The sequence below is a fragment of the Perna viridis genome, chromosome 9 (genome assembly GCF_037379345.1).
Source record: "Perna viridis isolate PV_CMFRI_1.1 ecotype Kerala chromosome 9, ASM3737934v1, whole genome shotgun sequence".
In the NCBI taxonomy this organism is placed as follows: Eukaryota; Metazoa; Mollusca; class Bivalvia; order Mytilida; family Mytilidae; genus Perna; species Perna viridis.
In genome coordinates, this window is record NC_142453.1 from 10,748,196 (window position 1) to 10,772,705 (window position 24,510).

General features: G+C 34.6%; 1 protein-coding gene and 1 pseudogene across 3 annotated transcripts; both read right to left on the reverse strand.

Annotated features, from left to right (window-relative positions):
• Window positions 1–816: 816 nt before the first annotated feature.
• Window positions 817–10,328, reverse strand: LOC148606664 (transport and Golgi organization protein 2 homolog). Of its 2 annotated transcripts, none has more exons than XM_088544166.1 (8): window positions 10,192–10,328; window positions 8,486–8,644; window positions 6,657–6,773; window positions 5,951–6,065; window positions 4,281–4,351; window positions 3,455–3,611; window positions 1,869–1,988; window positions 817–1,341 (listed from the first exon to the last, which is right to left on the reverse strand). In XM_088544166.1, exons 2-8 carry the CDS (start codon window positions 8,622–8,624, stop codon window positions 1,203–1,205), a joined length of 858 nt encoding a protein of 285 aa, XP_088400292.1. In that variant the 5' UTR covers window positions 8,625–8,644; window positions 10,192–10,328; the 3' UTR covers window positions 817–1,202. The 2 variants fall into 2 exon arrangements, with proteins under 2 accessions (XP_088400292.1, XP_088400293.1); XM_088544167.1 differs by having other exon boundaries at window positions 10,136–10,226.
• A 1,061-nt stretch (window positions 10,329–11,389) lies between these two features.
• Window positions 11,390–21,159, reverse strand: LOC148606665 (uncharacterized; annotated as a pseudogene). Its single transcript, XR_015914980.1, has 3 exons — window positions 21,096–21,159; window positions 19,240–19,276; window positions 11,390–14,914 (listed from the first exon to the last, which is right to left on the reverse strand). The product of XR_015914980.1 is annotated as an uncharacterized LOC148606665 (transcript).
• Window positions 21,160–24,510: the final 3,351 nt, after the last annotated feature.

A 24,510-nucleotide genomic window follows, 5' to 3' on the forward strand; every position in this document is an offset into this window, starting at 1 on the left:
ATCCTCTGCTTTTCTAGAAACACCCGCCGAGTTGCTCATAAAAAGTCAAGTCCGGGGTAGACAAACGAGGAAAGGAAAACTATGACCCGTTGAATAAATCAGGTTACAGTATTTGTGCAAAATTGGTCGTAAGTTATGACGTCGCAATATTTTGATCAAATATGACGTCATGACTAAAGACTAATATTACACTTTCTTTGTTCACCTTACAACCATTTCAAATTTGATCAAATGATAGGGTACAATTAAAGGATCAAACACGGAGAGAAATATTTGGACAGTACTTAAGGATGCACTGTCAGTTTTCATGTTGCAGATTGATGCACCATAACGATCCACGAGTTCATGAAGACGACCATTAAACTTCTGTAGTGATGACATCAATCAGGTATATTTTATTTTTAAATATTGGCATAAATGGTGAGCCTGTGGTAAAACAATGATAAACAGGAGTTTTCATGTTTTTTTTTCGATTCATATAGGGCAATTACGGTCCTTTTTTACTTTATCGTGACCTATTTACGGTAACCTTAGACCAGTCATATTTGTCTATATTTGGCTCTATACTTTACGTTCTGTCAGTCGAAATGGTCGCTAGTTTAACTTAGTGCCTTGTATTATTTATAATGAAGAAGAGGCAAACTAAGTAAAGCGATGTTATGTATGGCAATAGTTATTGCATTATAAGGTCACAGTGTTCACACATGGACAGGTACAACCTTTCATTCATTGACAATTTAGTGTTTGTTTCCATGCATGACGACGCACGTGGTAAGTACTACCGTGTACATGTGTAAGTAACTTTATGCAATATAATAAAATATAACGTTTAATATTTTTATCAAAATACAAATTTGGTTTTCATTCACGCTACTGAAATGAATGAAAACAGCTGATACACATCGGAATGCTACGTGTGTCTATTTACATGATTTAAGGTGTGCAGTAATTTAAACACACACACACAAGCCACGTCCAGTAAGTTGCAGCAATCGAAAATCAACCGATGCTGTGGTCTCAAAATCTTGTAAGGAAAACATTAAAATCAAACAAAATTTCGATTTCTAAAATACTAGTAGTTGGAATGTCTCTACCTAAGGTTTTTGTATTGAAATCATTTCTATACTGATGATAATAATGATGAAAAATTGGAATTAAATTATTAATCACAAATGTCTACTTCTAAAGAAACACCAAAGCGTCTATCCCTCTCCAGAACTGAATTTAAACTGGAAGGAGTTTGTTTCCCACTCAATGTTGTCAGGGTCTATTGGTGTCTTCATTGTTTTCTCTATGAATTCACAATTACCATCATAATCAACTAGCACTATGGAATGTGTTCTGAAATTATAAATTGTGTTTACATGTACAAGTTAGATCTGACCACAGTATTTTTAAGTTGATATCTCATTTTGGTCAACATGGTATATGTTGAGGTATTCCATGGGGAGAATGAATGTATTATTGAGTGAATTTGATGATGTTATGTTTGTTGTTTCCATCCAATTTTTTTCCTTAAATTAAAGGAGGTGGTTACGACCTCGTTTAACTAGTTTACCCATGTATATTTCATGCGTCTATCCGTCTGTGTGTCCTTATATTTTTTTTAGTTTGATTTTGAAGAATTGTTATTGTTCTGTTATGCTGATTTTATCATAAGGCCTTCAAGAGCTTACTTTAATGTGTGTTTACACTTGCTTAAGACTTTAGCTGATATCAGAAAGTATTAACTAGTGTGTATTTAAGTTATACGCTGGTTGGTTTGTAACATTTCATCATATCTATTTTTCCAATTGTATTTTTGAGGAATACATCTATTTACAATGTATTTATTTATTGCTGTCGATCATTTAACTAGCATATTATACCTAGTCCCAAAATCAAGTTTTGGCGAGCAAACAAACGGAGAACTTCGTTCTGAAATTAAATCTTCCTCCTCCATATTTGCCAAAGCTGCCTGTTGCCGTAACTGCTTATCATCTGGATATCTGTAAAAACATCAGACAATGTTTAGACAGGTATGACACGAAAAGTTACAGTGGCTATGGTTCAAAATTATTCAGGAAGAGTAGGCAGGGTTGACATTTCAATATTAATGTGATCAACGCATTACAGGCGCGTAGCTGAGACCAAATTGAAGTGTAGGCAAAATTATGGCAGGGGGTCTGGGGCGGAGCCCTGGTAGGGAGTCCAGGGGGCCGAAGCCCCCCAAAGCTCCGGGGAGATAGCGTTTTAGAGCATCATTTATGCCTCTCCTGAATGTATTTTATCTCAAAAAAAACAAAATGGAAAATTAAGTGCAGGCAAAAGCTTTTTTGCCTAACGGCAGCTACGCGCCTCCGTTAAGCTTTAGATAAGATAGGGTTCGTTATGTTGTGTTGATGATTGTATAGTAATAAAAATTCAATGTCTTACACTTAAAACAAATCTTCAAAACTAAATATAGCATTTACGTGCTCCAAAAAATTCAAATTTCCGTAAAACAGAAAATTGATATCGAACTGACAATTGTTGAAACACACAAAATGTATGGTCCTTCGCTATGAAGGTACATATAATTAAATATAATAGAAACAGCTGGGATAACTGAGAGGGAACTGAAACCCACACACATCGTATCTAATCCCTAACGCAGATTTTATTGTTCCAATGCTGAATTCACGGTTTATTCTAACGCCGGTGTTTGTTAAAATGTAGAATTTTAAATAATTTTCCACTAAGTGAGTTTCTCGTCATAACGATTTAAGTAAAAAAATCTTTGATATTCATTTAATTTGTTTGAAGCAAGTATAATCACTGTCTGTGTGTATTTGTTTTTGTTTTTGGATGCCCCTCTTGAAAGTGAGAAAATTTACGAATTTTTTACCTATAAGATACAAATGTATATTTTTTAATCTATTAATATAAATCACGCTGATGATTTTGTTATATAAAACACCTTTGTCGTGAATATAACCGGCTAACTTAAGCCGTGCTGTATTATTAGTAATCAAAACGTCACGCCTGCAATATCTCAACATATGGATGTCAGAAAACATTGTTTAAAAGGAAGCCAAAAAAGATTGAAGTCATCACTACAGAAGATTTATGGTCATCATCATGAACTCGTAGATCGCTACGGTATATCCATCTGCGCCATGAAAACTGATTTATTCCACGTGTCATAGCTTTCTTTTCCTCTTTTGTCTACCCCAAACTCGGCCGGTGTTTCTAGAAAAGCAGAGGACGCTTACCCTACCGGTGCTCCTGGTCCATGCTCCCAGTTTTTAGTTGAGTCCAAGTTGCTCATTTGCTTTTGTTGCGTTGTATGTATGATTTTAGTTACTTTATGTTCTTTATTGTGATTGTCTGTTTTCCATGTCTGGTCTTTGTCCCTGGATTACATTCTTTTGATTACCGCTATAACCTTGGTTCCCTTGATTACTTTTTGATGCAGATATATGAATACATGTACCTTGTTTTGTCTTTAAGAAGATTGATCAGTTCCTCCACGAGTTCTGTTTTATGTTCAGTATTATTATATCGCCGTACAATGTTCTCAAATCGGTCTTTGTTCCGTTCGGACTTTTGCCAAGTTGTACCTGGTGCTGCATTATCGCAGATAAAGACGCCTATAAGATATGTACACCAAATCATTAATGTATAGACATAGAACTTCAACTTTATTTTCGATAGGGACTGGGATTATGCCATTAATTTGCGCAAAAAAAGTATTTAGCCATGATGGCCCACATGACAACCTTATCCCATCATTAAATCTTGCCCTGACCCGGGGTATAACAATGCCCATTTTGGAAGTAGTCCTAGGGTAAGGCATACAACTCTTATAAATCATTAGAACGTTTGTAATTTGTAACACCCACTCGGTGGGTGTTCAAAGAAAACATGCCCCCAGTTTTAGTGGCGTTCGAGTTGCTCTTTTACTTTTATTCTTTGTATGTATTATTTTAGTTACTGTATGTTCATTGTTGTGTTTGTCTGTTTTCCATGTCTGGTCTTTGTCTCTGAATTACATTCTTTTGATTTCCGCTAGAATCTTGGTTCCTTGATTACTCTTGTATTCAGCATTGGACATCAATCATGTAAGCATCCAAGTACAACGTTACTTGGATTGATTTCATTCTGTTTCAAATGAAAGCTTGATAGGCTTCGGTGAAATTGAATATGATACAATAATATCACTGATTTCAAGTTATATCCCTTACCCTAGGTCTACCTCCTTAAAGTCAAATATTTCTAGTATATTTGTATAATGCAACTTATTATGCAAGACAACTTACCAGCTAAATTACTTCTAAGACTGACTTGTTTCCCAGAAAAATCACAGCATAAAGATTCTGATTTCGACGAGCTAAATTACATAGATTGCAATTTTAAAAAGTTCCGTTCTTTAAAACCATGAAAAAAAGTGATTCATGCATACATCAAGCACAAATACATTTTGACTAATTAAGCATTTACAAAGGATATAGAGCAATGTGTTTTTTATTTCAATAAACCAACCCAGAAAATGAAAAATGCAATATGTCCCTTTTCATTTCTCTTGCTTTACAGTGTAACGAAATGATATTGCAGACATTATTTTAAGAACGGTTTATTTAATACAAAACAATAATCAAAACAACTTCCAACAGAAAATGCAACAACGTACAAGAAGCTTTCAAGAGCCTGAATAGCTCACCTGGTTTAATACCTTAAAAAAACTGACAGGCAAAAACCTACAAAAGGGCCAAACACCTTACACCATGACACTGAACATTTAAACATTAATCATCGCTCTACTTATGTTCACTGAATAACATGCTAAAATTTAAAATCATTAAAACCGAAATGATCATTTTTTTCCCCAAATTTACAACAATCATAAATCTTTACATAATACTTTACATATACATTTTTTTTAATTTACTAAATCATCAATCTGCTGTTGTTTTGTTCATAACATACAAAAAAAACAGGAAAAATAGCCAAAACAAGATTTTCTGGGGTCATAATTCCGAGAAATGTCAACAGATTTTTCTGAAATTTGCCCAAAAATAGTTATCGAAATACTGAACATTTTATCAATTTACAATAATCATCAATCTGATTTCGTTTTCAAAATAATAGGCAAAAACTGATAAAAACGTCAAAAATAACACTACCAAGTGCTAAAAGAGTCAACAGATTTTTTCTGACATTTGCACCAAAAAAAGATATTGAAATACTGAACATTTTATCAATTTACAATAATCACCAATTTGCAGTTGTTTTCTAAATAATAGGCAAAAAACTGTCAAAAAAGGTAGAATTAGCAAAAATGTCAGTAACTCCAAAATTTGTAAATCGATCAATTGAAATTTTCAGTGAACCAAAAAACCTAAGATGTTTCAGATTTCCTTTATCAGTTATTGTTTTTGAGATATAAACAACAATCTATGGTGATACTCCTATGTTCTATTTTTAACAACAGCGGCAATGTTGTTTGGGAAAAGAACCATGATAGCGGATACAATTCAGGGGCTGATCCAGGGTTTGAGTTTGGGGGTGCGTTAATTGAATTAAATGCCGTGCAAAGCAAGGCAAAAAATATTATGGGGGGTGAAACATGTGAATTTTTTTTTCTTACCGATTTAGCGGGGGGGCGTACGCCCGGTGCGCCAGTCCTTGGATCCGCACCTGCAATTTTAGGAGAAACCATGCCAAGGATGACTGTAAATAAGTTTTTTCAAATTATATTCAGTGGTTTCAGACGAGATTTTTAAAAGAAAAGTTAACCACGACAGACGCAAAGAGATGACAAAAGCTTGCATGGCCTTTTATGCCAGGTGAGGTAAAAAAATAATTTTGTATAGTGAAACACCATTTTTAATTAAGTAATATTTAAATCATGTTTATTTATGATCCCCATAAAATATTTTGCAACGAAAAAAATCCTTAAAATTCAAATTCTCTTCTCCTCTACCTGTACCTGAGATCTAGCAGAATGAGATGGAAAGCGTTGAAGTTTTCTGGATTTTTCACATTTTCTTCTGCAAACTGTTGACCAGATATATCATTAGATATGTATTCTCTGACGAGTGGACCTAAAAGTAAGACTATAGATTGATTGATCGTGGTTTGGAGTACTACCATGGATGATTTGTTAATTCCAGGACAAAACGTTCAATCAATCGAGCACACACTGTTTGTACAAGACCGATGCGCTGAGCCAGAAATGGGTCGTGAGCGCGTAGCTATGCAATCAATGCAGCCTGTCCTATGGTGTGAGAGTTTCCTCGTCGTTCATTCGAGATCCATGAGTGGCCTTGACCTGATATTTTTCATCCCGTTGGGTTTGTATCTTCAGTTTTTAGCAGAGTCCGAGGACGTTTACCCAACCGGTGCACCTGGTCCATGCTCCAAGTTTTTAGTGGAGTCCGAGTTGCTCATTTACTTTTGTTACTTTGTATGTATTATTTTAACTACTTTATGTTCTTTGTTGTAATTGTCAGTTTTCCATGTCTGGTGTTTGTCCCTGGATTACATTCTTTTGATTTCCACAAGAATCTTGGTTCCCTTGATTACTCTATGACATATCCACCAAGTCAATTCTATTTATGATAATATTTGTCTGTTTTTGGTATCGTAGTGTCATATGATTTCTGGGATTTGAAAGGTTAACTTTACAGTCCTACCTCTTCCCTGCCTAGTTGTGTCAAGGATGCCAAGAATATTGAGAAGGACGCCTATTTTACCGGCTTTGGAAACTCCTAACCATGTACCGCCTTCCCGTCCAGGAAACAAATCTTGTCCTGAAAGGAAAAGTGTGACGCAGGGAACTCGTAGACCCAAAACATAAAAAGTTTGCAAGAAAAACAATTCTTTGGCAAATTTCACACGAAAAGAAAACACTTGTGTTCTGCGACAAATATCTACAAATGCTTCTACTTCTGCTATGGACATTTTTTCCAATTGACCACAGGTGAGGCTTTGTTTATCTACTATTTTAAGGACGAACACTTCTTGCCAGGCCGTGTAGAATAAGGTTTTCTCAACGAAATATGATTCTTTTTTCTTAGTTATCTCCTGACAGACAAAAAAAACTTATCCTGTCATGGATGATATAAAATTACAGTCCAAGGAATAACCAAGCTCTAGCTCTTACTGAATCTTAACCAATCCAAAAAAATGTGCAAGGACCTGACCAGATCAAACCTCCTGTTCTCAAAGAACTAGCCATTGGTATACATGTACAAGCGATTCTTTGTCTTATTTATGAAAAATCTCTACATTCTGGTTAAGTACCCTCTGACTGGAATACAACACGTCTCTCCAATTTACAAGAAATCCTGAAAATTATAGACCAATATCTTTGACATGCGTTTGCTGCAAAATCTTAGGGCATTATTTAGTTAGTGCCATCATGAACAATTATGAAGACGAAAACAATATTTTATATCTATTTTAACACGGCTTATGGCGACAAAGCTCTGGTGAAACATAACTTTTATTTTAAATTTTATTGACGATGTAACTACAATTTTTGAAAATTCTTTTCAAACAGACATATAATTAAGTATAATTAATCATGGATTTCATTTAGGCATTTGATGAAGTCAGTCACAATCTACTACCTCTCAAGTAAAAAAAAACTATGGTTTACAATGCAAAACTAATAAATGGATACATAGCTTCCTATCTTATCGTACTCAAGCAGTTGTCCTCGAAGCTGTAATATCCGCCTTTGTTGGCGTCACAGTCAGTGGTACCCACATACCTCAAGATTCTGTACTGCGACCCAGTCTGTATTATTTTATATTAATGATATGCCAGTAGGCCTGAAGTCCACATAACGTTTATTCGCCGATGAAACCATCGCCTATCGGCGACTGTAAGACACTGCCAACTGATTTAGATTAACTAGGAGAATGAGAGCAAAAAAGACACATGGCATTCCACGCTGACAAATGTAATGTCTTTCGATTTCTAGTAACAAAAACCCTCATGTGAACAACCTATGCAATAAAGCCACCAATACATTAATCTTTCTTAAAATTTAAACATCCGTTCACCAAGGTAAAGGTGCAGGCATATGAATCGCTAGTCAGGTTATCACTAGAATTTGCCTGCTCTGTATGGGAGCCCATACACTGTAAATGTCATAAACAAAATAAAAATAGTACAAAGGCGTGCAGCTAGGATTGTGACCAAGAGACATCACAATACATCTATAGTGTGTCCAGAATGATACAACATCAAAATTGGTGAAGCCTAGCTCATAGAAGATCAGACAAAAGATTAATAATGTTATATAAAATCAATTACTTCCTAGTTGACATCACTAAAACTGACCGGTTAATTCCACCTCTCAGACAGTCCAGAAACATACACTCATTGTCCTCCCAAATTCCTCAGTGTCTGATATGATTTCATGTATTTCGTTTTATAAATTGTTCCAATTGGATATTTGGACAAATCTATCATTTTAAATCACTACATTACATGTATCTGCCAAAAACCGTACCACTCAAAAATACTCCATCTTCCGACCATGACAGTGGTTTTGTAGGTCTACTCCAAACTTCGTCCCGGTTATCGGCGATGATTAGACGATATTTTCCTGGAGTTCGTTCATCATTCAAATACATAAACAATAAACACATTTTTCTTTTTGGTAGATTATCTGCGATCAGAAAAAAAAAAACGATTTTTTTAAAAATGTAAATAGCGTGAACATAATTATATAAAAAGGCTTGGGCCAACTTTCCCGGTATTTAGTTCATTGAAACGTATAAGTACTAACAAGTAAATGATGTCAGAGTTTTAGAGCTAGGGTGGACTCAAAACCCTGACTTGGGAGGATGGTCTTGACTTGGTACTGGCATTTCAAACGAAATAGTGGGTTAAATCTTATCAAGCATTTAAATACGTCACGAATCAAATGATATATTTGGTTGATTTGGAAACACCTGGAAAACTGGTGTAACAACACGAACTTTTAAATACTGGTATACGAACTTTCCTGGGATAAAATATGACTAATCGATTATCGAAAGTGAGGAGTGCCGTTTTAATGATAACATTTATACCAAAAAATAAGAACATAAAAAAACATTTCCGGGTCAGACTCGAACCAAAAACCTCCGCATTATTGCAGAGTACGATTGTCAAATCAGGTAGGCTACGGACATTAGTAATATGGTCGTAATAAGAGACATAACGTTAAACTGTTTTGGTGTGTTTTTTTTTTTTTTTTTTTTTTTTTTTTTTGCCTTTTTCAGCGAAAAGCACATTTCCAACTATTTTGTGCTTATAGAAAATGTTTTTCTTATAAATCACACTACGCAAAAAATCCTAAACTGTGATGGTTGGGGAGGTGCTTCTATGGGTTGCGGATGTACATCTTTGGGAATTCCCGACTAATAGTGTTCTATTTAGACAATAAATGTCGAAAATGCATTTTCAACGATTTTTGTTGCAAATTTTTGTACTTTTCATCTATCCATATTTTCACAAATTTGCATTTCTAGGACCAATAAGAGTTTTTTCTAAAGACTCAAATAAAAATTCCGGACTTTTCGAAATTGGTCCCATTTATGGTCAGAATCCTGGGGAAAATGGCCTAGGTCATTTAATAGAATTTCCAGACTTGGTTTGAATGTGGTGGAAAGGGATTTCAACCTCTTATGTTGTATACTAAGGAGTAAACCAAAATTTATGTATCTTCCTGTATCTCCGGGAAGAGAATGGTTTTGCCATGCCCCACTTTTTTCGGAATGTTTTAACGGTCTTCTACAGGAATAACTTTATACTTATCAATGTCTATTAGTGGATCATCAAATAAAAATCAGAATTAAAACCCTGTAACTTGATTAGACAAATTTTATATCAAATAATTACAAAAGTATTTTTTTCATATCCAATTCGTTTTATAGGGAAGTCAGTAACTCGAACAAAAAATTCAGTTGGCCTCTCTGAACAACATGTTTTGGACTTTATTGTGATTTATTGTGTTCGTATTGTTTTTGGTATCTAGATGTTGTATTATGATCAGTCATATATGTATATATATATAGTAAACAACCAGTAAAAATTTAAACACAATTTAAACTTAAAAGAAATAAATAAGAGTGTATAAGCATAAGGTCTGAATAACCGAAATTAAATAACATACGTCATACGGCACATCAGCATTTTGATCATGTTCTTTACTAAATTGAGTAAACTTACTTTCACTTTCGGATAACGCAAGTACATAGTAAAGGTAAAACCAATACGGAGAAATGAAATAATTATTTCCGGATATCTCCTTAACAAGTAATATAATATACAGTTTCTTTCGGTTAGTCTTCCCCGTAAATCAAAAATCAATCGAATATATTTATTCTCTCGAAAGGGTTAACATATGGTACTAGTGTGCACATATTTATTTTTAAATAAATCGTTGAGGGGGACAATTGCCTGATCGATAGACGGAAGATCATATATAGCTAAATGACAGATACGTTCTATAAATTGTAATGTAGTGCATTCTTACGAAGTTGACTTATATTTTTAAAATTATATTTCTAATCCATGTACATTTTTTATCAGATAGGAAATTAAAATTGATGTAGTGCACCTAATATTCATTCCATAACGCATGTTTATGGACAAAAACTAATTTCCTCGAGGACTAATACTGCAAACAGCCTTGAGTTGCTTAGAAGGGTAGGGATTGTCGTCGGAGCTACACGAATATTTCTTGTACCGTTAAATTTCTTACAAACAAGCTATTGGGTCATACTACATGACATCACGTACGGCGTCACGAAATAAATGTGATGGTGGGGTCACCCTCTTCATTTGGTATCGTACATGTACATATGCGCAACTCGGCGGTATTTACCATTGGTCAGTGCACCTGGTCCATTTTAATTTCTTTTTAGTGTGTATTTCTAGTTTACTCTTCAAGGACGACGTCAAGATGCAGATTACGTTTTTTTTTACGTATGTATTTTATTGGTCTACTCACATGTTCCATACATTTGCATTTACTTTCAAACAACTTAATTTTAGATTTAGCAGTACTTTCACTGTATGTGTTTTTCTTTTAATTTCAAGTTCTGTTTTGACATTGTCTTCGTTAGTACATATATAACTCAAATTTGATACATTTTGGGATTTAGTTAATACTTCAAAAAGTTGATCCAGGCATTTCATTTTTTTTTAAATGAAAAGGAGCCGTGTACAGCACTTTCACCACCACTAAAACCACACATCCACACAATACTGATGGTTCAAAATTTCATTTAAATTTCGTTTCCATTTTTTTTTTTGGTTTCGTTTCATTTCGTTTTTATTTTGTTTCTTAAAATGTAATCTTGACAATCTACAGAATGTGTTTTAGGTTTAAACGTAGCCAATCACGTGGAACCAAAGGCATTGATACTTCTATTTATGTATTTTATTTTTTCCTTGACAATCATTTATGTAACTAAGGGTAACAACAAAATAACTGAACACTAATCTGATTCATAATCAATTCAAGTTCAAAATAAATCAGGCAAAATAGATATTACACCATTGGATCAGCTTGCAATTGTTTTGTTTGTTTGTTGGGGTTTAACGTCCGAGCAGCAATATTTCAGCTATATTCAGACAATGAACATGAAATGGATGACAAAATGAACATGAAATGAAACAAAAAGGATGGGTCACAAGGATAATAGGGTCGACAAATTTTTGATTGCCACTGGAAAAAGGGGGTATGGGTAAGTTCCGGCAATTTAGCCTCCTGTGGCGGAGCGCAAAGGTTCCTACTCCTATCGAATACCACAGCAGGATTCTTTAACGTGCGAGGAACGTGGCATCTTTCCCAACACGGTGCACCACTATGGTTTGCGGTCAGGTTTTCCGTATTATAGCCTGACAACCCCAGCATGTAACACGCCAGGGGTACCCCATTCCACCACCTGGGGCACACTTCCCAGTTGCTCTGTGGGCAGAGCGCCTAGCCCCCGGCTAGGTTTCTGAGCACTATTTAGTCGCCTTATACGACAAGCTTAGCGCTGCTGCAGGCCTATTCTTTTGACACCCGGACCTGCTCGGGGCGCTTGCAATTGTACCACAATGGTCTTGACTCATCCTCCCAAGTCAGGGTTTTAGAGCGAGGGTGGACTCAAAACCCTGACTTGGGAGGATGGTCTTGACTTGGTACAGGCATTTCAAACGAAATGGTGGGTTAAATCTAAGTTTTACAGCATTTAACCTCCCTCTTCCATTGCGGCCTGACTTTACCAGTAGAGATTAAAAAGCACGTGCATATTATTGTTATAATCGGTAAATCAGCGGTCACAGCAGCACAAAGAACAATATATAAATGTAAAATGTTATTTCAATCGCAAACTGTTAACATGGGCAGTGCTTTTATACGAAATAATCGATTTGATACATTTTAAAATCCATCCACTAGATCTCTTTAGCGATGGAAGTACTTTCAACCGGATGTCCTTTTGATCGACACGTTTGATGGTTATAAGACTCAGAATTTAAGTCACATGACTTCCGAGTAAAAATATTTTTTATGATTTTTACCCGTCGAGTAACCCAATCGTAATCCTTTAACTTTTGACACGTGAAGATGAAATGGTTGATGCGGAACAGGACAACCTTTAACATTTTCACATTTTAAATACAATGTATGTCCAATAATTCATCACAAAACTTCCGGTCCATATTTATACGCGTTCTAATGATGTCAACTCAATAAATCAACTGCATGAGACTTTTTAATCACCAGGTCGAGTGGTATAGAAATTCGTCAAAAATTGGAAAAACAAACATTCAACATCAAATTTTAAATAAAATCTATGTTACCCCTTTTGGCCCCTTTTAGCAGAATGGTGTGGACCAGTGCCCCAATTTTTGATAGTAAATATGTAACAATTATAGTATATCAAAACTTCATGACATTTAGTTCACTACAACAGTTACCACACGGAAACAAATAATTAACAACGACGGTCCACGACGATGGCAACAACATGAATATAAATACGACAGCATTTTTTCGGTATCGATGGTATAACAAATTCTGTCAAGCTTCAGTGTTCAAGGCATTACTCAGGCATACCACTAAAGTCACAATTTATAAATTAACAAATTTTGTCTATAGTCAATATATTGTTCACAATTTGTACATGCAATTTTTCTCTAAGGTCAAAATAGTCAGCAGCAGATTAACCGTTACCGGAAGTCGTCACATTGAAAATAGAAGCAGATCTGCTTTGGTTAGCGACTATCAATTGTCCCGTTGAAACATTATAATACAGGGCTTGTGGACTATCCACACCATTGATATGAGACAACACTTGAGTGATGGAAGATCCGTCTGGTGAGATCCTGACCACATTATTTGACTTCCAACCTGCTACGTACAAACTACCGGTTCCATCCACAGTGACACCTAGCGGAAAAGATAAAACTGTCTGATCCTGAATTTGCCAATGCACCTTTCCCTCGAGGTCACAGCATGTAACAGTGTGCTTGTTTTTATTTGTAAAATACATTTTCTGACCGGATATTGCAAGATATGAGCATCCTGATATCAGGTTCTGCTTACGGTTAGGCGCTAAATTGACTTTACTAAAGAGCTCTGAACAGAGGTCTAACATCAACAACCCATATTCTCTGGAGCAATACCATAGTTTGTTATTTTTGTACGCAACGCCATCGCTTGGGCCATAGTTGTTGAACTGTTTAATAAATTTCATTGTATTCAAATCTAACAACTGGATCTTTCCTCCTGTATGTCCTGACGTCAACGCTACAGTCGTTCTGTCATCTACTGACACGACATCGAATGTTGGAATTTTCGACAAAACTTGATGTTTATTTGAACCGTCACCATTCATGACAGTGATAACGCCGTCTTCATAACTTGTGAAGACAAGTCGTCCGTCAAGTAACATTGTACATCCTGTGACGTCATTGCCTTCTGTACTCACCACACGTTTCAGTTTCAGTGTTGCTCTGTCGCAATTTATTGGAGTTGGAATGCCTGGTACCTGAAGCATAATTTGGGCCTGTTTATTTTTTTTGCATGAAGTATACACTTGGCATGGATTCAACGCCACTGTTATATCTCCAAGTTCTTTAATGGACGTCTCAAAATTTGTTAATGCGGGGTTAAGTTTCCACGTCAACGATGTTTGTCTCAAATCATCAGATTTCAAGTTTGTTGACATACTGCTCCTGGTGAGAGATTTCATGTTGAAAATGCCTGAGTCCCAAAAATGTCGTAAGATTTGATGGATATTCTTTTAATATCTTCAAGTTATCTTTGATTTCCGTGACAACTGTTTCTGACTGCTTTACCTTTCCAAGTACTAAATTACATTTTGCTCTTTCTGAAATTTTGTGTGCTGCTGTCTCATGTAGTATCACCTCTTCTAATCGATCTAGATGATTGCAGATGTTCAGTTTGGCCATTTGAATGTCCTTTACAATGCTGCGTTCATTTTTGTCCAGGCTTGAAATGTTTTCCTCTCGGTCTTTCAGGATTTTAGAAATGTTTTCAGCCAGTTCCACAGCCGTCTGCTCCAGTTCAAAAAATGAAGATGAAGACTTGACATTTTTGACAACTTCGTCGAGGTCTGATAACTCTTTGCAATCCTTGTGGGCAGCTAAAATGCAACATTTGCAGCAAGGAACCTCGTGTTTGTTGCAATATAGCTGAAACATTTGACCATGTTCGTCACAATTCTGGGATATATCAGTTATAACCTTTGGTAGCTCTTTGTAGTTTTCAACAGGAACTGTCACATGATGACGCGTTGCCTTGGAAATGCTATGGTGATCGCTGCATTCATAACACATTCCTTCCTCACATTCGAAACACCATAGCGTGGAGGGTATTGATTTATTCCGAACATCGCATATTCCACAAATTCTCCAGTTGCTCGTCATAGATCTGAAATGGCATTAGGAAAGTAGAAATTAATTGTTTGATTGATCATGTGAACTCGCATGCAGCTCATTCATAAAACTTAACTTTTCGATCATTTTGCCAAAATAGAAAATGAAATATTAACTTCAGTGGGTCAATACAAACTGCATGAACCTCAACACAAAGATCGTGAACTGGAGGGTTTGGAAGCTTAAGGGCAAATATGTTATAATTTGTTTTGAAATGTTCAAAACAGATTTGGTCACTCAAACTGGCCTTTTCTGAGCTATATTTTACGATTCTGATCTGATCTTGCATAAATAAACAAAAAATGCGTAAACTATATTCCTGATTTTAAAAAATAAAAGCATCTCGCTGAATAAAATTACTTTAGTGTAAAGAACTATCGTTCCCGTGACTGTTATCTATACATATTTATAACAATTCTAATCATTGAAAGTGAAAATAGATATGGTATTTTGGCGTGGCCAGCAGTGCATTGCCATATGTGTAGGTCATGATCATGCTTAGAACCGCACGGAAACTAAACCAGGTACATGTGTACCTGTATACCTATATTCCAATTTTATTCGCTCACTCTTTACCTATGTATAGTCGGCGTCACATAAATAACATACTGTTAAAATTTGAATAAAAATATTTTCTACGACTTTATTGACACCTACCGTCGTTTAAATTGTCTTAAATGACTTGCTCATTCGTTTAGCCAAACGGCTTCTCCCTAAACATTGAATCGTTAAATTCCGGTCAGATTTTAATTCTAGGTGGCAATATTTACATTGTAAAAAGTCGGCCATGTTTACAGTGATCGGGTTGCTAGGAGATGTTGTTTACGTTTAAATGGTTTGTCCAAAAACCGAAGAACCCAGAATGCAATTCGGCGTTATTTCGGATATCTCGGATTTATTTTACGCGAACAACGTATAATACCGAGAAGTTGATCAAGCAGACGATTGTCACCGGAGTTCGACGGGAACTTACGCACTTCGTTTGTAAACAAATCGTCCCGTAAAAACCAACATGGCGGATATTAGTATGGGATTTTCCCGTAAGGATTTGTTACGCATGATTTAAGCTAATAAGCGACTTGTTTTTGAGAAGCTGTTTGGCTAAACGAATGAGCAAGTCATTTAAGACAATTTAAACGACGGTTGGTGTCAATAAAGTCGTAGAAAATATTTTTATTCAAATTTTAACAGTATGTTATTTATGTGACGCCGAGTATAGTATATATACATCACGATGTCCATCTTTACAATATGATTTCGTGAAAAATCTTAACGTTTAAATAACGTATTGTTTTAAACACCTTTTAACTCCAATACCAAGATAGCATAATATTATTATGAGTTCTTGACGTGTGCAAGTATTCTCGTCAATTACTCCAAGGCTTACCTTAATACCGCGTACAAAAGGAACAAAATGTAACCGGATATCGCTTTTTATTTATATAGCAGGATAAAATCGGTAGGTAAATATGAACTTGTACCTCAATCAATACGTGAAAAAAATATGCATCATACACACTCGCGTTAATCATTTGCTTTATGAAATTTCTTAGTTGTGCACTATATTGCTTTTTAAATATTTTTAAACGTTTGTCAACAATGCCGTATCTCCTTATCCACCTACATACATGTACATCCATATATGCAGTGCTTATAGTAGATGATATAACTCTGGAATACGAAACGAAGTAAAATTTTATCCGAGACGGAGTCGAGATTAATATATTTTTCACGGGTAGGTCCAGAAATTCATTTACATGTATACAGGAAATTCTTTCGGGCTACGACCTGCTGAATTTTGCCAAAATTTTGCATAAAGTCTGTGAAAAAAAATGTATGTTATATGACTTGTATTATATATCTCTGATAAAATAGACAAAAAAAATCAACGGAAGGGAATCCATAAGCCAGCCGAACAACAAAGTATCTCCGTGACCCCGAATTCCTTTGATCCAATCTGCACTGAACAATGGGAAGATAACCCCGATTGTGGGCGCTTTTAATACCTGCATGCCTCAGAAAATCATTTAGTTAAAGTATTAATAATGAAATAACTTAAACGGTTATTTCAAGTAAAATTTATGAAAAGAATAGTTGAAATTCATTGGACCAATGAGCGATGAGATCGAAATAAAATTACTCTCTCGGAAAACGAGATTTCCCTTGTTTACTTTTATTATCCAATGAAAAAAACTGACAGAATCGCATTTAACACGTCATAATTAAAGATAGAGGGGTTTTCTCTGTAGATTGACCAATGATCGTTGACCATCTAAGGGGATTAACTGTTTCAAAGTCGGGATCACCGTTTTATGCCAACTTTTGAGACCACCGACATGTGCATGTAGCTGTCAGTGACAAAATCAAGCGCTATCTCGCCAAAATACTTGTTGATACGCACAACAAATGGTAAAATTGAGACCAGAGCATGTTTATTGAAGGTTAGTTATGCCGCGCTAACATATCTTGTGCATTATTTTTGATGGGATTAGTCATGAAATGGTTCAAGCCCTCCCCCCATTTTCCCACGCGTATGAAAGAAACTTCTCTCTGATCATATAACACACAATCTACGTTGAAACAGCGAACATTGTGTTTGGCATGGTGTAAACACTCATTCTTATCACCAGTTTACACCACGTATACACATATATTTTCCCAAAATGCAAATTGGGTTGCCTCAACTAACTTACAAGTCATGCAGAGTGGTCCATAACTTTAGTGTCTTTATTCTTTCTGCTTACATACAGGAGTTTGAAATATACTATAAAAATCCTTGCATACATTATTTTAATGAACAAATAATGAATTATTAATTTGTGAGTGTAGCTGTATATATCTATAAAAAATAGTCATTCTAATTCTCCTTCACCAATGATTTTTTTTTAATATAGAAATGAAATTCTATGAAAATACCTATTTCTCACATTAGAGATTATGATATTTGGAAATGCAGAATCACAGGTGCAGTCATTTTTTTTATTTCACACATATACCTGTATTTTGTTCTTATTTGTACATTTATTTAATTCTGGTATCAGTTATAAAAAATATAAAAAAAATATATAAAAATCCTCCATTCTTCAAAAATATTACATATAGTATTTTGTCAAATATTTGGGTGAGTTTATTGTATAAAATTGGTTATTAATTTTCAAAGGTAAAGAAGAAGTGAAATTTGTTTTGCTAAACATCAAAATTGTGTCATATTCAAATGATACCCTCTTATAATGAAATTAGGCGTACAAGTGAAAATACAGTGTGTTATAACTTCAGGTTATGTAAATTATAATTCCTGTTCTAAATAGTAAGGTGATATGTTGGTACATTTCTTTTTGCTTTCAATCCTTTAAATTATTACAAAAACAATTTTATTTAGAATAAGTGATCTTACTGTTTTAATAATGAAATGGTGTATTTTTCATTGAAATAAAATTCATGGAAAGAACAAAGTATTTTCACTCAATATATTAAAGGTAGCAAGGATTTTTATTATCTAAAAAAATCACTGAGGAAAGAAAAATGAACACTTGTAACAATTACTATAATTTTTAAAGTTTATTTATTTATAAGATGGTAGTTCACCAATTCTTTATGTCTAAATTTATTTATTTTTTTTTTTTATTTCAATAGGCAGCAAAACATATACTTACCAAGTTTTGAAAATATATCAAATCTATCAAAACTGAACCCTAACATTATTTCAGCAACAAATCAGTAGAACTATAGATTCATCATACTTACTTTTTAGATAAATATTATTTCAAATACATGCACAGTACATGTATTTTCCAATATTTTTTATTATGTTATGGCAATGATTAAAATCTTAAGACACATGGAATGGTATGATGATAGTCTGAAGCAAGAGAGGGTGTTCTATTTTTTCCTTCAAGTACATGTAGCCATAGACATTTAATACTTACTACTGACAGATCTTTTCCTGATAACTTGTTGCCAGAAAATAATTAACATGGAATATATTTAAATTTTCTGTGTTCAAATTGCGGAAACTCAATGAATTTGACAACCATACCAGTATTTCATCTAGTTTTGTAGTGCTAGTGGGTAAAGCTACCATTAAAATAGCAACAATATTTTTTTTATTTTAGTTTGTATGAGAACAAACCTACACGTAAGTAGAACCCATTACAGTCCCATATGTACCAAATTGATTTCATGGCAGTGAATTTTGAAATAAAAAATATATTCCTACATGTTTCTGTTTATAAATTTATTTAAAATTATAGTATATATTTTTTTGTGTAATATAAAGAGGTGAGGCGTCAAAATGCAACAAGTACTTATTATTTTACTTACCAAATTTTACTGACACTTCCGAACACAGTTGCCGCCCCTGTCAAAAATGAAATTTTAAATAAGCTGACAGAATAGACCCTTTTGTGCTAACTGTGGGGTAGTCGATGAGGATGCGTAAAGCATGCTCAATATACATTTCTGCGAGGAAAATCTTTTGTTTTACACAAGCCCTACCTCGCAGAAGTGTATATTGAGCATGCTCACCAACTTACCACAAAAGGGTCTATTGCATTTTACACCACTTCGCAAGTAAAAACATTCACTGCAGCTCAGAAATACATCGGTCCTTCATTGTATGAAGATACTGTTATTTTTATTTCGCTAGGTGGCGAATTTTTGACTAGGGGTTAGTCTGGAAAAAGCTGACAGAATCTCTTCTGTGAGATATTTTGGCTTTTTTATTGTTATATTTTAATGATAAAATGAACAGAGATTCGCAGCATATCGGTTTATTTTGCCAATGTAATCGATGAAGCTCTAACGAGTTGATTTTTCTGTGCATGTATTGGCAGTGAAAAAATATCGCCATTCTCGGGTCATGTGTCACATGACTTTTGCCGATTGGTGTCGCCAATTTATTGACTTTGCTTTCCGGCTGTAAGCCATGATAAGGAATAACGTTTTATTTTTTTCAGTCTATTTGAAATAACTTCAATGCCTGTGGTGCACACTTGAAAATAACCTGCTACAGAAATGTTTTTACGTTTTATAATAATTCTAATCATAAGATTCTTAATGCTTATAGCCGTTTTTGATTGGTCGAGAACGTCTTTGCCAGAAAGTTCATACTTGCATGAACTTCACCAGATTGTTCATAAATAGTTCAAAAGAGTGTAGCAACAACCTAAAAGGCATAATATAGTCGTAGAATAGTTTATTACGTCCACATTGATTTTACCGGTACAGTTCAGGTATAAGCAGTATCACATTACATATCCCTGATGGGGTGTACGCAAAACATGGATGCTATAAAAATATAGTGCATTTTCTTTTTGCCTCTCTACAAACTAATGTTTTGTCAAAAGATATGAACAATGACTTATAAAATAGCGCAAACATCACACTGTAAGATGAAAAACTTCTCAAAAAGAAAATCTAACAAAATAACATAAAAAGGTTGGTATCATGAGTGCAAAACGAAAGTGAAAGTAGAGAAAATGGCTATTTATAGTTCAAGACTACTTTTCTGTCCGATCTTCGTGGACTCACCCTATTTTCTTTGCGGGAAATTATTTTTTCACATGTCCTTAGAAATGCTACATAAGTGACCGTTTTATTGAATAAATTTACATTTTTTTTAAATACTAAAATATGCACTTTACTATAGACGTCTAAAATAATTAATACGATACTGACTACTGAGACCTAGTTCAAGGTACCAGTATCGTATTGCATATCCCTGAGCAGGTGTACGTTAAAACATGGATGTTATAAAAATATAGTGCATTTTCTTTTTGCCTCTCTACAAACTAATATTTTGTCAAAAGATATGAACAATAACTTATAAAATAGAGCAAACATCACACTGTAAGATGAAGAACTTTTTAAAAAGAAAATCTAACATAATATCATAAAAATGTTCCACTGAAAAGGTTGGTTTGGTGAGTACAAAACGAAAGTGAAAGTAGGGAAAATAGCTATTTATAGTTCGAGACTACTTTTCTGTCCGATCTTCGTGGACTCACCCTATTTTCTTTGCGGGAAATTATTTTTTCACATGTCCTTAGAAATGCTACATAAGTGAAAGTTTTATTGAATCAATTTACATATTTTTTTAAAAATCCTAAAAATATGCACTTCACTATAGAAGTCTATGGGAAAATTAATACGATACTGAGACCTCAAGGTTTGCTTACAGAGAGTAATTTTCAGCTCGGGGAAAGAAACTTATAAATGCTTAAAATGTAACTACAGGTAAACTCGCCCCAAAATTAAATTGTCCCGGAACTAGATTCTATTAATACAGTTACCGGTACAACACATTGAAAAAAAATTTCCAAATGTCGGAATAGAATTATAAGAAATAATCAGCTATTTTAACGATGGAAAAAAGCAGTTTAATCCTGTATTAAACCATACTGCCTATGAAATACCCCAAAATAAGCACCCTGTGAATCTTACCCACTACATGGTATATGCTCTTTTAAAATGCATGCGTGTGTATGATTTAGCAAGATGACAGAAAAAAATGTTCCCTGTAGTTGGTATGATCTACTGCTTGAGTCACTGATTCTTCACAAGCTCTGCAGCTAATGACTGATTGACTCAGATAATGTGTCTCTGAGTAGTGTGCTTACCTGGTTGGTTTGTTGTTTGTGCGAGCTAGCACATTTTAAAATTGGGCTCAGCATGTCAGACTAGTACAAAACAGGTTCTGTTTGATAAATCGAAAGTTCTCATCACGAAAAGCATAACATATCCACAAAAAAAGTTTAACTACCATCAATCAATAATCCATATTGTCTTGTAAGCTGTTCATGTCCTGAATCAAATTTCCATTAAAAAAAAAAAAGGTCACCATGGTTGGAAAGTCCATTACCGTCAAACCTTTTCGTAAGTGAGCAAAATCATTGTCACATGAGACAGAGGGTCTTTATATACAGTTTAATTTCAAACATTACACTACATTAGAATATTTTAAGTACAAGTCTTTGTAAGAATCATGCAAATTCTCTAACATGTCACACACCCCCAAAAAGGCTAAACATTTTTAGTTTTGTTATTAAGTTGTTTTGTGAGTCTATATGATGAAATATATTATTATTCATTCCGATCTGTCTGCTTTTAGGAGTTAATTGAAATTTTAATAGTTTCAAATGTGTTTCAGTGTAGTTTACTGAGGTATCTCCCTTAATTATGAATTTTATAGTGCATTTTTTAATTAATATCTTCTATGAACAGAGGTTACATGAAAATCCTCATATTAACACCTGTTTACTGTAACATCTTAAACAAAATATCAAAAATAAAAATATGAAGGCTTTTCAACCATGAATCACATTTTGCATAATTCTTAGCTGGAATGCTACTTAACATGTGTGGCCAGTAATAAAACTTTGACTACATACTGTTCTCTTGCTATGCATAAGTGTATGAACCAATTGAAATGTAAAATTTCTAACAAACTGTAAGTTCCTATTGAATGCTCAAGCTTAGTCTTTTAAAATATTAAAAAATTCTACTAACAAAAGATAACCAGTAATAATATTCAATATTTCATTGTCACATTTTAGAACATAAAACCTATGACTGTACAAGTTCAAATAAAACATTTCATAGTATAATGGTAACCAAGTTTTCAGCTAGGATCTGAAAGCAAAATGGTGTCAAGGGCAAAAAAATGAAAACAGGTAGGAAACCATATATACAGTGAAACCTGCCTAAACCAGACCTAGAACAAACCTAAAACCTGCCTCAAACAACTAGAACAAACCAAAAACTGCCTAAACCAGAAATAGTACAAACCTAAAACTTGCCTAAAACAGAACTAGAAAAAACCAAAAACTGCCTAAACCAGAAATAGTACAAACCTAAAACCTTCCTAAACCAGACCTAGAACAAACCTAAAACTGCCTGAACAAGATATAGTACAAACCCAAAACCTGCCTAAACCAGACCTAGAACAAACCTAAAACCTGCCTAAAACAACTAGAACAAACCAAAAACTGCCTAAACCAGAAATAGTACAAACCTAAAACCTGCCTAAACCAGATCTAGAACAAACATAAAACCTGTCTAAACCAAACCTCGAACGAACCAAAAACCTACCTAAACCCGACCTAGTACAAACCAAAAGCCTGCCTAAACCAGACCTACAACAAACCCAAAACCTGCCTAAACCAGACCTAGAACAAACCTAAAACTGCCTAAACCAGATATAGTACAAACCAAAAACCTGCCTAAACCAGACAAATTGTGCCCCTTTACTAGCTGACCTATTCCTTCACTCTTATGAGGCTGACTTTATAGCTGATCTGATCAGAAAGAAAAAATATTGTTTAGCTAGATCCTTCAATCTTAGTTTCCGCTATATAGATGACGTGTTATCTTTAAACAATCCTAATTTCGGGGATTTGATACATCGCATCTACACAAAAGAACTTGAGATAAAGGATATTACAGACACTGTGAAGTCAGCCTCATATCTTGACCTACACTTACAAATCGATGGTAAAGGAAAACTACTGACCAAACTTTATACAAACGTGATGACTTTTCATTCAGAATTGTCAACTTTCCTTTCATCTGTGGCAACATCCCTTCAACTCCTGTGTATGGAGTGTTCATATCCAGCTCATACGTTGTGCCAGAGCTTGCCGAAACTACGCAGACTTTTTGAATCGCTAGAACTCTAACAAATAGGCTTCTGGAACAGGGTTATGTTGCTACAAGAATGAAGTCATCACTACAGAAGTTTCATGGTCGTCATCATGAACTCGTGGATCGTTATGGTGTATCCATCAGCACCATGAAAACTGATTTATTCAACGGGTCATAGTTTTCCTTTCCTCATTTGTCCACCCCGGACTTGACTTTTTATGAGCAACTCGGCGGGTGTTTCTAGAAAAGCAGAGGACGCTTACCCTACCGGTGCACCTGGTCCATGCTCCCAGTTTTTAGTGGAGTCCCAGTTGCTCATTTACTTTTGTTACTTTATATGTATGATTTTAGTTACTTTATGTTCTTTGTTGTGTATGTCTGTTTTCCATGTCTGGTCTTTGTCCCTGGATTACATTCTTTTGATTACCGCTATAACCTTGGTTCCCAAATCACACAACTTAAATGCATAGTAGACTGAATCTCTTAAATGACTTCAGGAAGTGATTGGGATTACTATGTTTCCTGCACCAATGTCAAATTTTGTCAATAAAAATGGCATATTATGGTACTAATTATGATTCAAAATCAATCCCTTACATATCAGCTATAAGATAATTGACCACCGCTTTAGTGTGTTTCTTTCATGTATGCAATTAATCAAGTGTGTGTGTGTGTGTTTGTGGCACCAGTTAATGAGGGTTTATGTTTTGCAAATATGTTCTATCATGGAACAAATGAAAAAAGTTTCACAAAAATTGGTAGCATCAATTTTGAGCTATTGTGCATGTGTAAATGACAGATAATATACCACAATATGTCTGGACTTAAAAAAAAGACAGGGGTATAAAAAAACACACCTCATTTAAAAACAATATATAGCATAGGTTTCCTTTTTACCACATTAAGCTTTAGTTATTACTTGTAGATTTTCCAAATGTCCCATTAATTTGC

Bases quoted from the DNA above. Each gene is read 5' to 3' on its own strand.
- LOC148606664 (XM_088544166.1), bottom strand. From the start codon at position 8,624: ATGTGTTTATTGTTTATGTATTTGAATGATGAACGAACTCCAGGAAAA. The intron at 6,774-8,485 runs GTACGGTTTTTG...TTTTCCTTTCAG, and splicing joins AGATGGAGTATTTTTGAGTG to GACAAGATTTGTTTCCTGGA. The intron at 4,352-5,950 runs GTACAGGTAGAG...TATGTAATTTAG, and splicing joins CTCATTCTGCTAGATCTCAG to CTCGTCGAAATCAGAATCTT.